This window comes from Cicer arietinum, chromosome 6 (assembly GCF_000331145.2).
Source record: "Cicer arietinum cultivar CDC Frontier isolate Library 1 chromosome 6, Cicar.CDCFrontier_v2.0, whole genome shotgun sequence".
Taxonomy (NCBI): domain Eukaryota; kingdom Viridiplantae; phylum Streptophyta; class Magnoliopsida; order Fabales; family Fabaceae; genus Cicer; species Cicer arietinum.
The window spans coordinates 58715513-58730837 of record NC_021165.2 but is presented as its reverse complement, the minus strand read 5'-3'; the positions used below and the strand labels follow the sequence as shown (position 1 = coordinate 58730837).

The 15325-nt window shown below is 31.6% G+C and overlaps 3 protein-coding genes across 3 annotated transcripts; 2 read left to right on the top strand and 1 right to left on the bottom strand.

The window, feature by feature from the left end:
• Positions 1–448: 448 nt before the first annotated feature.
• Positions 449–2523, top strand: LOC140920797 (uncharacterized). The gene is made up of 2 exons (XM_073369632.1): positions 449–512; positions 2171–2523. Exons 1-2 carry the CDS (start codon positions 449–451, stop codon positions 2521–2523), a joined length of 417 nt encoding a protein of 138 aa, XP_073225733.1.
• An 837-nt stretch (positions 2524–3360) lies between these two features.
• On the top strand, positions 3361–3832 carry LOC101508901 (uncharacterized). Its single transcript, XM_004507166.4, has one exon. The coding sequence runs from the start codon at positions 3427–3429 to the stop codon at positions 3685–3687; it is 261 nt and encodes an 86-aa protein (XP_004507223.1). The 5' UTR covers positions 3361–3426; the 3' UTR covers positions 3688–3832.
• A 7856-nt stretch (positions 3833–11688) lies between these two features.
• Positions 11689–15319, bottom strand: LOC101508589 (external alternative NAD(P)H-ubiquinone oxidoreductase B3, mitochondrial-like). Its single transcript, XM_004507165.4, has 10 exons — positions 15106–15319; positions 14679–14940; positions 14363–14569; positions 13961–14211; positions 13639–13858; positions 13303–13407; positions 12736–12996; positions 12500–12621; positions 12117–12236; positions 11689–11942 (listed from the first exon to the last, which is right to left on the bottom strand). Exons 1-10 carry the CDS (start codon positions 15195–15197, stop codon positions 11855–11857), a joined length of 1728 nt encoding a protein of 575 aa, XP_004507222.1. The 5' UTR covers positions 15198–15319; the 3' UTR covers positions 11689–11854.
• Between the last annotated feature and the right edge of the window lie 6 nt (positions 15320–15325).

Genomic DNA, 15325 nt, shown 5'->3' with positions numbered 1-15325 from the left:
AATTTCTAAAGGTTGTCTAGAGATGCCTTCATATTCATATTTCAAAGGAAATGTGTTCGAAAAAAGTTCAGCATTCTTTGTTTCCAAAATTTTATTGCAATCTAAAACATCACTTTTTAGAAGAAAAAAAATGTATAGGCAGCATTCTTTTTAGTATATCCTATAAACATATAATCATAGGTCTTAAAACCTATTTTTCTCTTTTTAAGCTCAGGTAACATGACTTTAGCTAAGCACCCACACACTTTTAAATATTTTAAGTTAGTTTGAAAACCTCTTCAAAGTTCATATGGTGTCTTAATAGAAAAAATGCAGACAATAGAGCTTCACCCCAAAGGTCATTAGGAGCATAAGAACTAGCTAGCATAGCATTAATCATTTCTTTTAGAGTTATGTTTTTTCTTTCAGCTACACCATTAGATTCAGGAGAATAAGGGGGAATTATTTCATGTATGTTGGAACTAGAATGATTCTAGGAACAATTCTTTCGTCATGTTTTGATAATAACAAAGGTAATTGGTGAGAACAATTTCTTTCATTAATGATTTTGTTGAATGTGCAATAAATACAACCAGGAAATGGAGGAAAATATATCAAATCAAATATATCAGAGGAAGTGAAGATGTTAGAGGAAACGAAGACATCAAAGTCAAGTGAAGTCAACGCAAAGTTCAGACTCTCGTTATTACATGTGTTGTTGTGTGCATGCATCTGCCTTTGAAGATGTGTTGTTGTGTGCATGCATCTGCCTTTGAAGATTTACCTTTGAAGTATCTGCCTAGTATGTCTCTAAAGCTTATGTGTGTATGCCTCTAGAGACTGAAGCATGTCTATGTTTGGCATACCTCTAAAGTTTGAAACATGCCTCTGAAACACCTACTACATTAACTCTAAAGCTTCTATTTCAGTTTCTTATGAAGCTCAAGTTTCGCTCGCTCTGAAGACTGCAGCTTGCTCCAATATGTTATCTTTGATGCACATCATGCTCTAAAGATGCAACAAGGTGACGTTGCCCATACGACTAGTTCTAAGTCATGCACTTCTGCCTCTCACTCCCTGAACCAAGCAACATAACATCTAACTCTCATGATCAAGTTATGTTCTGATGAAGAAATTCAATGACTCTAATGAAAAATCAACGTTCTGATGAAGGTTGGGTTGTTTCATGACTCTGATGGTCCAAGAACATATTCGGATTTGTTCCTACTGCTTTTAAACAAGTGTATGAAAAAAGATTCAATGAGAATCATTTTCAAACATTATCTGGACATTCTCGCATTTTGTAATTAATCAAACTTCAACAGTCATATTCTCAAACCATATCTATCAAGCTTTATTTTTTGTGAAGATCTATGTTGACCTCGCAAAAGGAAGATACGCTTAGAAGATTCAAGGAGAATTATTTTCAAGCGCTATATGGACATTCTCGCACAAAATCATTCTAGAATATTTCGTTGAAGATTCATTTTGGAATTAATCAAGTTTCAACGATCATATTCCCAAACCATATCTATCACGGTTTATTTTTTGTGAAGGTCTTTGTTTACCTTGCTCAAGGAAGATATGCTTAGAATCAGTTCAATCCCTTTGTAATCCAGCCCAATAATTGCTATTCTGTCTAAACGACTTGTAAGTTTTCAAGTTGGAAATTGAGAATACTAGACTTGTAGGGTCAAGGTGTTGTAATGCTCAAATAGTTTGTAGGTTTCACTATGGAAGTTGAGAAGACTAACTTGTAGGTTAAAGTATTGTAATTCAAGTTCAGAATTAGCGGATAACTCATTTTGTGTGAGGGGACTAGACATAATTGTCACATTGGTAGTGAATCAATATAAATCCTGTGTTTTTCCCTCTACCCTGTTATGATGTTTTATTGCTACCTCTAATCTGTTTATTTATTCTAAGTATTCCAAATCAGAATTTTGAAAAGAAGTTTTGAATAAGGAAAAACACAATTCAACCCTCATTCTCGTGTTTTTTTACCTTCAATTTGCATCAGAGCTCGGTCTCAAGGCTGAATATTTTACAGTGTTTGAGAAAAGATCCACATTTCAACATGTTTGGTTTTGGTGATGAAGCTTTAATAGGAAACATCAACATACCCCCTCTGTTTGATGGAGAGCGCTTTGAGTAATGGAAGGATAAACTCATAATTTTATTTTCTCACAAGATCTTAAGCTTTGGGATTTGGTGGAAGATGTGTACATTTCTCCTAACAATGAGGACGGTACTGAAGTTTCCAGAAAGGAGATAAATGTTGATCATAATAAGAATTACAAGATGCATGATAAAGACATAACTATTATGATGAATGCGATCACATTCAAGGAGTTCGATAAGTGCATAACCAAGGAGACAACTAAGAGTATCTATGATGCTCTGGTTCTAACCTATGAAGGAAGCAAGAAGGTCCAAGACGCAAAAGTTAATCTTCTTGTAAGAAAGTATGAGCTATTTCATATGGAGGAAGATGAAGACATTGAGACTATGTTTTATAGGTTTCAAACTCTGGTCTCAGGGTAAAGAAATGCTTCAAAAAAGCTACACAAGTGAAGAAAACCAAAATAAGAACAAGTTTTTCTTTAGATCTTATACCTCAACTGAATTCTTAACTCTCCAAGCTTGAACCAAAACCTGCTTGAAAATTCCGACATTGAAGGAGTTCAATATCCATACCTTCTCACTATAGAGCATTTGAAGCTCTTCCCTTTGTAAACCTTGATTTTGTTGGCATCTACCCCTTTTTCCTCCTCCTTTGTTAACTCTCCTTTCTTCTGCTTTTCCATTTCTTTTGATATGATAGAAACAGACAAAAACTCCCCACAAAAACGAGGATATGTAAGTGATAAATCGTGATTCGACGAAAAATAAAAGACACAAAATTGTGTAAGAAACCAAGTTGGAACTGGTAGAAACCAATTCCACATACTAAGCCCTAATTTGGAGGTGTTGGAGAAACAATATTTGCTTAGAGAGAGAAAAGTAATTTTCTCTAAAAACATGAGAAAATTGTGACAAAGATATCTTATACTTGAAAATCAAGCAAAATAGAGAGGAGTGTCAGCACATGGTAATGTAAGTTCAATGTTATAAACAAAAGAAAACTTTTTGGAAAAATAGAAATATAGAATAAAAATATTGTAAAAAAATATATATAAAAAATATAGTAAAAAATACATAGAGAAGTTAATGCAACTAGCGAAGACACGTGTTAATGCTCTTTGTAAACTGATCAGGATAACTTTTGTTTTTTAATATTAAAACTAAAATCTTCAAATAATAAGCCATTGGTTTTCTTAAAACCACTATCTCCCTGCCCTGGTTTCTCTAAAAACCTCGGCCATTCTCTTAACTATATAAAAGCCAACAACTAATAGTCTTCTTCAATCAGAAAAATTACTTGCAATCACAATTTACAATACAAAGATGAGTTCAACAATCAGAGCTTGGAGTGTTGCAGCTAGCGTTGGTGTTGTGGAAGCCTTGAAGGACCAAGGCATATGTAGATGGAATTATGCTTTGAAATCAGCACAACAGCATCTTAAAAATCATGTTAGGTCTGTCTCTCAGACAAAGAAACTTTCTTCCTCTGCTTTGATTTCTAAAAGATTGAAAGACGAGAATTCGAAGCAGCCAGAGGAATCATTGAGAACAGTCATGTACCTAAGCTGCTGGGGTCCCAATTAATTGTAGGGGAGGTCACGGTTGAGATTTCTGGGGATATATTGTATAGTTTTTTCTTTTTTGAAACATTACTTGTCCGTTAATTGTGTCAGGTATATATATTCACGTAAATTCTGATCAATGATAGTGTTCGTTGAGCATTGCTAAATTTTGTTTTCTTTACTTTACTGTTCATTTTTTTTAGTTGAAGTTGTCTGATTAATTTGAGATGGAAAAAAAAACTTATATTTATCTTTTTATATTAATTTAATCGCGATAATCAATCTTGGTATTGCTGAAAAGCCAAGGTGGTATTTGTTGGGTATTGGATTATCTTCTTATACGGAGAAAAGTTCAAATGTTATAGTATAGATGTCTCATTTATTTAAGTGGAGAGATGTCTGAGTAGGATTGGAAGGAAGACTATTTTGAAAGAAAGATAGAAAATCATCATTTATTTAAGTACTGAGGGGTCTGATTAGGGTCAGAAAATCATCCATTACGCATTCGTTAATCGTTGGGTCGGGTTAATTGTTGGACAACGGGTTCGCAACACTCAAGTCTTTGTTTACAATAGTTGGATCGGAGAAAGGACATTTGGAGAGGGAGGAATTATGCTCGCATAGCAGCAAGTTTTTGGGTGTTTTTCTTCTTCTTGTTTTTCGTTTGTAAGCTTTAGAGCTTTATTATTCTGGCTGGTTGTAGATACAATTTATGCATCATCTTGAGACTTTCTTGTACCCTTAGTTTATTATAGTTGAACTATTTCTTTGATCTGGACGATTCATGGATTTTTAGCCTTGCATTAAAAAGTTTTCCACGTTAAAATATCGATGTTCTTTATGCTATATATATATATATATATATATATATATATATATATATATATTTGTTGTTGCTCCTTACGGGTTCTTGCAATTTGGGAGAATATTATATCCGCTGCGTTTTTGTGTTATTGTGATATTGTGTTTATTCTCATTAGAGTGACATTAGAGTTCTTGGTTAAAGGACTATTTGACTTGCTTCAAAGATGAAGGAAAATATGTATATAAAGATGGTAGACAAATGCAAAAATTATGTGGGATAAGATAGAGACTTTGCTGGCCTCTAAATCAGGGAATAATAAATTATTCTTGCATAATAGTTTCATAAGTTTGAAGTTTAAGGAGGAGATTTCCATTTCAAACTACTTGAGTGAATTTCAGGGGCTCCTTGATCAGATGTCAAGAATGAGTATCAAGTTTGATGATTAGTTCTTTGGACTATTTCTATTATTATCCTTACTAGAGTCTTAGGTAGAGAAAATAAGCAGGTGCAAGTCCATATCTAGATACAAAAATATGGATTGTTATATTGTCATAGAACAGAGCACTTACATAATTATTTTATGTGGAAAAAAGAGAATAAAGGAAAGAAGGGCATGTAGAAACAAAGAGGTTGTGATGATAAGGGGTGGACAACGGGCTGGGTTGGGCGGGTTCGGGTCCAAAATCACCAACCAACCCAATCCGCGGGTGCTATTTAAACACCCACTTCCGCCCATGCGAAAGTTCAGTTTAGTCGGTTCTCGGGTACTCGGTTTAAGTGGGTTACCGGTTCGATTCATTCGGATTAATTAGGTCATCTTTAATATTTTGATCAATTGGTTTTTTTTTTTACTTAATTAGGTCTCTTTTATCAAGTTATTTTTTTGTCCAATTATATATATATATATATATATATATATATTAAAGAATTTTTAAATAAATTTGCGGACTAAATTTGTTTGGCCATTATGTTAATTTTATTAGGCTTTAGTATGCAATAAATTTTCATATCCTTGCCATGTTTTTATTATATTTTTTTTTACAGACTAATTAACTTTTTTATATATCTTTTTTAATAGGCTAAGTAACAATTTTATATTAAAGTACACACCCTAAATGCATATCGTTCTTCCAGAGCAATACTGAAGTCTAAAAATTAAAGGATTTTGCCTTGTTTAGAGCTCCATAATCATAAGCAAAAATTAAAGGATTTTCTATTTAGAATTATCTACCAACCTAGTTTAGAGTCCACAATCATAAGCATAAATAAATATAATTTATTACAATACCAAATAAACATTTTAATTAAAATAAATATAAAACAATACAACACTATGAACATACTATGGACATTGGTGCTCAATAAATCTTTAATAGTTGTATTCAATATGAAGATTGTTGCATCTGCACATGAAAAACAATAAAATAATTGTGATATGTAAACAAATTTTAAAAAAAGAATAAAAACAAGATAATCATTAACATGCAAACTGTTAAAATGAATAGAAACATTGTAATATAATTCTAAAGAAAAAGTAGAATAAAAAATCACAATAAATATTATAATCATATATAAAATCATAAAAGTAACAATCAAAAGCATAATATATAGATTTTAGTTTAATCAAATAAAAAACAAACATGTGATTATTTTTAGCTTCATTTAATATATATATATATATATATATATATATGAAATAAAAATATATATAAAACCCTAACCTTTTTGTTTTTATCTAAGATCCTCTAACTTTGAGCTTCCAACGAAGAAGTATGGTACGATCCATGGCTTCACAAGATGAAAACACATGTTAGTCAAATCACATGTTATGAAATAGAAATGTTGAACATAAATTTAAAAAACTCCTAACAAAAATCATAACCTTTTAAAGAATACTTTTTATTAGTGACTTTGAATTTTCTTCCATGTCTATTATTCTCATCCTCTTCATTTACGACTATGAGATGAGATAAAGAGGGAAATAAAACAATAAAAGGTTCATCGAGATGAGAGCTGAGAATGGATGATGAGATCCAAATATTGAAAGCCTAAGATTTGAGAGGAAGAAGAAAGAATGAAGCCTAAGGTTTGAAAGGAAGAACAAATGATGAAGATGGTATTCTCACTGAGAGGGTGAATATGGTAACTCTGGATTCAGCGGCTAGGGTTTGTTAGGGTTGATTGTATCCATGGTATTTATAGTGAAAACAAATATTTTAGGCCAGTCTTCTCTCATTTGTAATGGATTTGGGCCAAATGGGTAGAGTAAGATGACTTGTATTAATATGACATTGTAGCATTATATTTTTGGTTAGGGTGGGTTCGGTTACCGACGACCCAAAATATTTCAGTCACACCCGCCCGCCCATATCCGTATGAATCTGTTGACTTTTTCCATCAAACCTGTTAACCCAATTTCACCCGCCCATTTGCACGTGGCCCATGCGGGTCGAGCGGTTTTGGGCCGGTTTGGATTTTTTGTCCAGGCCTAGTGATGATTATATTGATGATGAATGTGTTAATACTGTTACTAGCGATGATCTTGTTAGTCTATGTGATCATGAGTCAGTTAATCTTGAATCTGATGAGAGCATGTGGATAATTAATAATAGTGTTACACTACATGTTACATCGATGAAAGAGTTTTTCACAACTTATACTTCAGGTGCTTTAGAGTTTTGAAGATGGATAATGATGGTGTTGAATATGGCAATTGTACGCATACACCTTAATAAAACAGAGGTAACTAACAATGAATAATAAATTAGAATCACCAACATAACTGAAAATTACATTCATAAATATAGTTTACAACTTGTTCAGTAGATTTATAAAATATTACATCTTGAAAATAAACTACGATTTTCTGATTACATCATAAAATAAAATAAAACATCAAATTTTAATTTCATAAGTCTTGAACTGATCTGCTTATGCTAAATTCATATCTCGTGTTCCTCCAACTAGTAAATAAACAGTCTCAAATAATTTCTTTCATAGATATGTTGAAAACATGAAAACAATTATGCATTAAAGTTAAAACTTTCACTTTTAATTTTCATTAAAGTTTTACTTATAATAATCTTTTTTTAAATAAAAAAAAAAATCTGAAAAACATATGCATGACCTCAAATCTTTTCCTTTGGAATAAGAAAAATTCGTCCAATATCTTGATGTGGATCACCAAGATAATTGAGTCGTGATTGGTAAAGGTGGTCTAGACAAACCCCAATCAGCGTCCTGATTCTTCTCTTTTACGTGTTATATCATGCCTAGAACAACCTGAATGTCACACCGTGAATAAGGCCATGCGTGATATGACTAATGAGATTGTAATGAACTTGAGATGTTTTGTATGAAATGTCTTTATTATGTCATGTATGCAATGCATCCACAACAATTATAAATAACTTAGCGATATACTAAATCCATAATAATTGAATCCTAAGTCCCTAATTAAAAACTTGAACCATATGTAGAAAAATAGAAATAACATTGGAGTCATGAAAATAGCAACAACATCAAAGTCATGAAAATGGTAACAATATCAGAGTCATAAAAATGGTAACAACGTCAGAGTCATGAAAAATCATTTGGATGCAGTTTTAGAACACCTATATGCGAAAATTCCATTTTCTCACACTCTACTTCTCATAATCCGTAATAACACCAAAATAGTTTCTTTAAAGAATCTACGTGCCCAAAAGCCTCATGCTAGAAGAAGTTAATGCAACATAACTCACAATTTCACATACGCATTAGATGCAGCAGCAATAATGAGCAAAAATTGTGTCCGACAAGCATACTGACCTTAAATTAAGGTATGCGCATCTAATTAAATTTTCCTAACATATAATTCATTCACAAACATCACACAATTAGAGATAAGTTGCATGCACATTCTAAATTAACAAAGATAAGCTGAAATTTTCAATAAAATCCTTATGTGCTAAATTTCTTTTTTCCTCGTTATTTTAGTTCTTTTCTTTCATTCCCAGGTTTCCTAAACAATTTGAGAATTTGTAATAAAATGTAATCCCCAATCTCACATAATAAAAAGCTTTAATGTAAAGAACTCACAATTGGTGTTTTAGAGGAGAATGTTAGTGTTTGAGGACAACTTTGAGCTTCCTTCTTGAGTTGAACTACTGCATTGACCCAAATTCTTCCGTTGTTGGTTGTTCTCCCCTATTTCTTTGATTGAGTTTGGTTTTTAAGGATGCAAGGTTGATTCAGACGTGCAAGGATGGGGAATAGTTTTAGGGAGTCTAGGAATTTTTCAATATTGGTGATTTGAGAAAGGAAGTAAAATGGAGGAATGGGTTATGCTGCGCTCACAAGAAGAAGAAGAATGTTTTGAAAAAAAAAAGGAGAATTTTTGTCAAATCCAAATAGAGAGCATTGCAATGCTATAAAATGAATTTTGAGGTATCTTTGTGGTATAAGGCTTTGTTTTAGAGATGACAAACCTATTTTGGTGGGGTACTCCGAATCAGATATGGCTGGAGATGACTAAAGCATTACCAATACAGAAGTTTGAATCTTGTTGTGATATTGTCGATCTGACGATTATCTTCACATAGTTGTGGGGGGAGGTATGTTGGATATTGAACTCCCTTACTATGTGGAGAAAGGTCCAAATATTGTAGTTCATGTGTCTCATTTAAGTGGAGAGGAGTTTGATTAGGGTTGGAAGAGATAGACTATTTTGAAAAAAATAGTCACCAAAAGAGAAAAGAGAAGAGTAAACCGTATTCTCGATTTTGTCAAATTAGTCTCAGAAAATCATTGATTGCGCACTTGTTAACCGTTGGATGAGACTGATATTTGGACAGCAAGTTTGCAACATTCAAGTTTTCGTTTTCAACGATTAGATCGATAAAAAGTGTCTGGAGAGAGCGGAATCGTGCTCTCACAACAACAAGTTTTTGGGTGTTTTTCTTCTTCTTATTTTTCATTTTCAAGCGTTAGTACTTTGTTATTTTAGCTGATTGTAGGTATAATTTGTACATTATCTTAAAACTTTCATGTACCCTTATTTGATTATAGTGGAACTATTTATTTGGTATGGACGACCCGTGGTTTTTTACTCTTGCATTGAGGGATTTTCCACGTTAAAATATTGATATTTTTTATGCTCTTTTAATTTGATCAATTTGCTGCTATATATATATATATATATATATATATGTTGTTGCTACTCACAGGTTCTTGCAAGTTGGGGAAATATTATATTTGCTGCGTATTATTTGCTATTGTGTTTCTATGTTTATTACCATCAGTAGTAAATCGAAAAAAAATGTTTGACTAATATAATAGTGGTATATTAATGATATAATATAAGGAGATCATATAGATAAAATAATATATTGATTGACTAAATAAAAATTAAATGTGTACATATATTGTATATGCATCTAATCATTTAGAGATTATAGATTCTACTTGTTTGCGATTCAAGCAACAAAGGAGGTTGTGAATCAAAAACTTCCCCAGTTATTAGTTATTTTGTTTTCAAAAGGCTATATCGAAAATGGATGAACTTGCTAAGGTTTTTACAAAAATTGAATAATAATTTTTCGAAGTGTCAATAGACACAACTTCATTAAATGATTTTGCTATTGGTATCATGCAAGATAGGACATGCTTATGAAAGTGATATGCTTTATGAGGTATTGAATATATTCAGTGATGTCTTGATTCTGCTACAAACTTTTATTATTATCATAATTTGGTTTGTGGGATCAAAACTATGTTGAAAAATTCCACCTATATGGTGTAGGGGAGTAGTCACCATCATATATACATATAAAAGCTTGAGTAGTAACTTTCCCAAACAAACCATTCACATGTGAGCCAATAAGGCATTTAAGAAGTTGTCTATCTTAATGGCAGCATGCGCAACCATTGTCTCAAGTACCCCAATCGTCCCAATTACTAACTTTTCATTAATATTATAATCTGGCTTGCGGGCTCAATGCGTCCTCAAGCTTATAGAGGTATCCAAAAATCTTGGAAATAAATTACTGCCTTGATTTGTGATAGCGAGTCTTATTAGCCAATAGGATTGCTAAGCATAATAATGTTGTATTATTGGATTACTAATTTTTCATAATTCTCATAATTTATTTGTTTGTGTCAAAAATATGTTGACATTATAATTATAGTTGTTATAAGTTACTATTAACTAACATAAGTCGCCTATCTTAATATTAGCATGCATAATAACTGCTATTTTTCAATATTTTTTCGCATGTTTTTATATATTGGAATGGTCTTTTTTTTAGGAAGATAATATTTTGCAAGCAAAGGTAATACCACCATAATTTAATATTATATCTATTTCTAATTATAAACACTCTTTAGAAAAAAATTTCTACTTAAATATAAGTATCATTTCAATTTATTAAGTATATTTATTATTATTTTTCTATATATGCACCATATTAATACTACTAATTTTTTAGAATATAAAAAATTAAGTTTAATACATTTAAATACAAATTATTTTAAAAAAATTAACACTTCAAATAAACACATTAACTACACTACCAACTTTAATTAATAAAAATGAAAATAATAACGAGTACTTATAAGAAGGGAAGGAGGTAGTATCAATTATCTATCTTGATATGTTTATAGTGCAGTCATAAATATCTATATTATTGTAACTTCAATCATATTATCGTAACTTCAATCATAGATGTTTAATTCATTTTAAATTTCTAAAAAATATTGCCAATACACAATCATTTATTATAATTTTCAAAGCCAAGACACTAATTTGTGCTAATTTCCAATGTATGATGTGCATGATTTATATGAAATGCAATTTTCCAATGCTTTTGTTTCTTGCAACCTTTTGATTTAAGTTTTTCATTGGGATTAATTAAAATTAAATGTCATATTAAATATTATATGATATTTATATGAAGTTATCTTGAGAATTGATATGAAGACTATCAAATGCATGAGGACTCTTGGGAATCAAAATTAATTGTCTAGTATTCAATTAGACGATTACTTGTATTAATATTGTTAAGTGAATAACTAATAATGTTTGGAGGAAATGAACTACTTGATGGCTATAGGATTAGAGAATATAATGATCTCCATTCATTTCAAAAATAATATATATACTCCTTGATTTTCATTATGTTATGGATTTGACTTTTCTCTATTATATTTGCTAGTATGTCATTAGGCTTCGCATCAAAGTACAAAATCAAAACATTGATCAATAATATGAATGAATATACTATAAGATGGGGTAATAATAGAAAATATTTTTGAATCAAAAAATCAAACACCTTGTGGCCATCTTGTGCCAACAAAATATATATGAGGTATTCCATTAAATGTAGAACAAGTTTTGAACTGGATCTCAAATTTGACTTGAGTCTCTTCCAAATATGAATCTCCTTCCCCAGTCAGATATCACCAAAGCCCTTGTTCTCCAGCTAACTAGTTTGCTGCATGTTTTGAGAAATTGTTAGACAATGAAATAGAACTCATATCCTCTACACTTGAAATGTGCAGCGGTTTAATACAGGTGTTGCACCGTACAACAGTAGTAGAGGATCCAATTTAAATAAAATGAAAGCATATATACCAACATTCATTAAATATATTGAATTATAAAATACCTTGCATATACTGAATACCATAACCATTGACTACTTTGACCAATAGAAACCCAATCTCCTGGAAGCTGAGCAGCAGTTTGTTCTCCACCAAGAGGAGCAAATTGTCCAAAATGCTTGTACCTTTTGTTCATAGGATGTTTGTTTAGGTTAAGTTGTTGGTCAATCATGCACTAATTTTATTAGTCACAAAAAGTAACCAAATATCAACATTTTACAAACAGGTTTACAGTTGCAATCAATTATAATACAATCACAATTGAGACCACATTAGTAGTAGTTAACCACAATTTTTTATGTCTCTCAATTGTAATACAATCACAATCTAGATCACATCAATTGTATTTAACCACAATTTTCTACTATATAAAGGGTCTTCTCCATACCTAAAGGCACGAAAACGATGGCGTCCTATTCCCCTAAACCTTAGAGGGCCTTCCGGATATTTCTCACACAACTCCATCCGATTGAAACAGTCTGCAAGATAGGCTCCTTGTTGAGCAGCAACCTAGAATTTGTCAGAATCACAGTAAGCCACCGTATACTAGCAAATCCAATGCGATACAGATGACCTTATGTTTTTAGTAGGAAATATATATACATATATATATCAAATATGGACCTGAGCTGTTGCAGGAAGATTTTTCATCTGGGAATCAACTTTGGAAAGAGCATCTTTGAAGTATTCAATGTCCACTGTCAATGAGCTTTCTTGAGATTTTTTTAGCAAAGTGGCCATGTCTTTCATTTGATTTTTCTTTAAATAAATGTCCACTTGTGGATACCTCTCAATAATGTCCCCAACAACGTTTTTAAATTCTTTAAGATCTAACATTCCTGAGTTGTTCTTGTCTGCCTTGTTAAATATCACAGCTATATCTTCCTAGTAAAATCAGTATATAAAAATGTTCTTAAAAAAACCAGAAGACCACTAAAATGTCAAACCAAAATGGGTTGTTTAAATGTACATGATTTTCAATAAAAGTTAGTAGTAGAGTTCAATAAGAATCATTAGTCTAAGCTTTAATGAAAAAACATAGGTTAAAATTTAAAAATCACGAAGAAAGCGATTAATAATAAACATTTTCTTATATTTCATTTCAAAGAGTGAAGTAAAATTTATTTATAAATCATTTCGAATGAAGTAATTAAGAGTAAAACCTATATTCAATGTATAGATTGTGCATACCATAACTCTTCGTTGATTTATAGTTGCACAATCACCTAAAGCATAGATGTTGTCACACCCTTCCACCCTTAGCCATTCATCAGTGACCAATGCACGTCTATTAATCTATCACCCAAAAAAATTAAAAGTTAGAAAAATTTGAATAGTGTACAAGACTAACTTTAGAAACTTATTAAAGGAATTGTGCTATCAGTAACATCAATAATAACTCGTAGTAAACAAAATATTAGATAATTGGTTTTTTATTTTAAATTGGTTTTTTATTTTAAAACTGTATAATATGATGTGATATATTGAATGTTTATAATTGAACTACATTAAACTCTAGAAACAAACCTGACCAAGTTGTTTCATGAAATCAAGTATTTCAGGACGAACACCAATACCAGTTGACCAAACAACCATACCATGAGGCATAGTAACAACTTGACCACTTCCTCTTTCTTTGGCAGAGATATCTTTTTCACCAACTTTTACAACCATTGATCCTAACTTCACATCAATTCCATTTCTGTTGAACTTTTTTTCAGCAAATTCTGTTATTCTCTTGTCAAACCTGTAATGAGTACTCAACAAATTGTTAACCATAGGTTCACATTAAATAGACTTGAATTCTTTGAACCATAATATTTAAATATAGCAAAAAAATATGCATTACATGTTTAAGATATGATCACCAGCCTCCAAGAGAGTAATCTTGACGTGGTTTATAAGAGAAGGATATAATTTACATAGATCTTCATGGACAAAATCATGTAACTCTGCAGCAAACTCTACACCAGTTGGACCACCACCAACAACTACAAAACTCAGAAGCTTTTTCTTCTCTTCCACTGATATAGAAGGGAGGCTTGCTCTTTCAAAAAGGTTAATCACTTTTTGGCGGATTCTTAGAGCATCTTCAATTTCCTAATTCACATATTCAAGAGTAGATCAACATATTATAAAAAATTATTTTGATAATATGTTCGTTATATATTATAAAAAATGATTTTTCTCAAACAATATAGCATCTAATTGAAATTAAATTTATATGCAGTCCTTAGAGTAGATTGCTTACCTTCAAGAAATAGGCATTCTCCTGAACACCAGGTGTGTTAAAGGTATTAGAACGACCTCCCATAGCTATTATCAAATAATCATAATCAATGGAAAATTCTTCTATGCCATCAAGCTTTTTGTCTTGACCAGCACGGCAGTATACTTTGTTGTTCTTTGGATCGATCTTATAGCATTCAGCTTCACTGAATTGAACATTTAATCCACTCTGTTGCAGGTCATCAACATAATCATCCTCTTGTAAGTATATAGGAAAACATTTAATTTTTTTTTTTAATTCCAAATATGGTCCTCTTTTGGGGAAAAATTATATATACCTTTCTGCTGATATTTCGAATTGGTTCAACAACACTTCGTGCCTCCACTGTGCCACAAGTAACACTTGGTAACAAAGGAGTGAATGCAAAATAGTTACGTGGTGAAACAACATGAATGTCATAAGACGGATCTTTCATGGTTTTTACAAAACTAGTTCCAGCCCAACCAGTTCCAAGCACCACCACCTTCTTTTTTGGGATTTGATCACCACAATCACTATATGCTGATCTGGCATCATTGTATGCCACTAGACCTCCACCACTGCAACCAAAAATCCAAACATAGGTAAACTTATAAATTATAAAAAAAATTGATTTTTTTTAACATGCAAATATTTTTTTTTACCTACTTTTACTTTCTCCTCAATATTATTGTAACATTTGAACAATAATCACAATAACTACAAGTTTGAGAAAATGTTGAGACCTGATAATAGTGCATACAACAACAGATTTGGACCAGGATGGATACTCGTGAAAAACCCTCGAGGCTGTGTGATAAAATGAAGACCAACTCATAGTGAAATCCTTAGGTAGCTAATTTATCTTCTTTGGTGTTTATTTGTATGTGTCACTTTTTCACACAGTACTGTGGTTCCTTTGCAAATGGAGATATAGGAGAAGACAACGAGTGCATGCAAAATCGG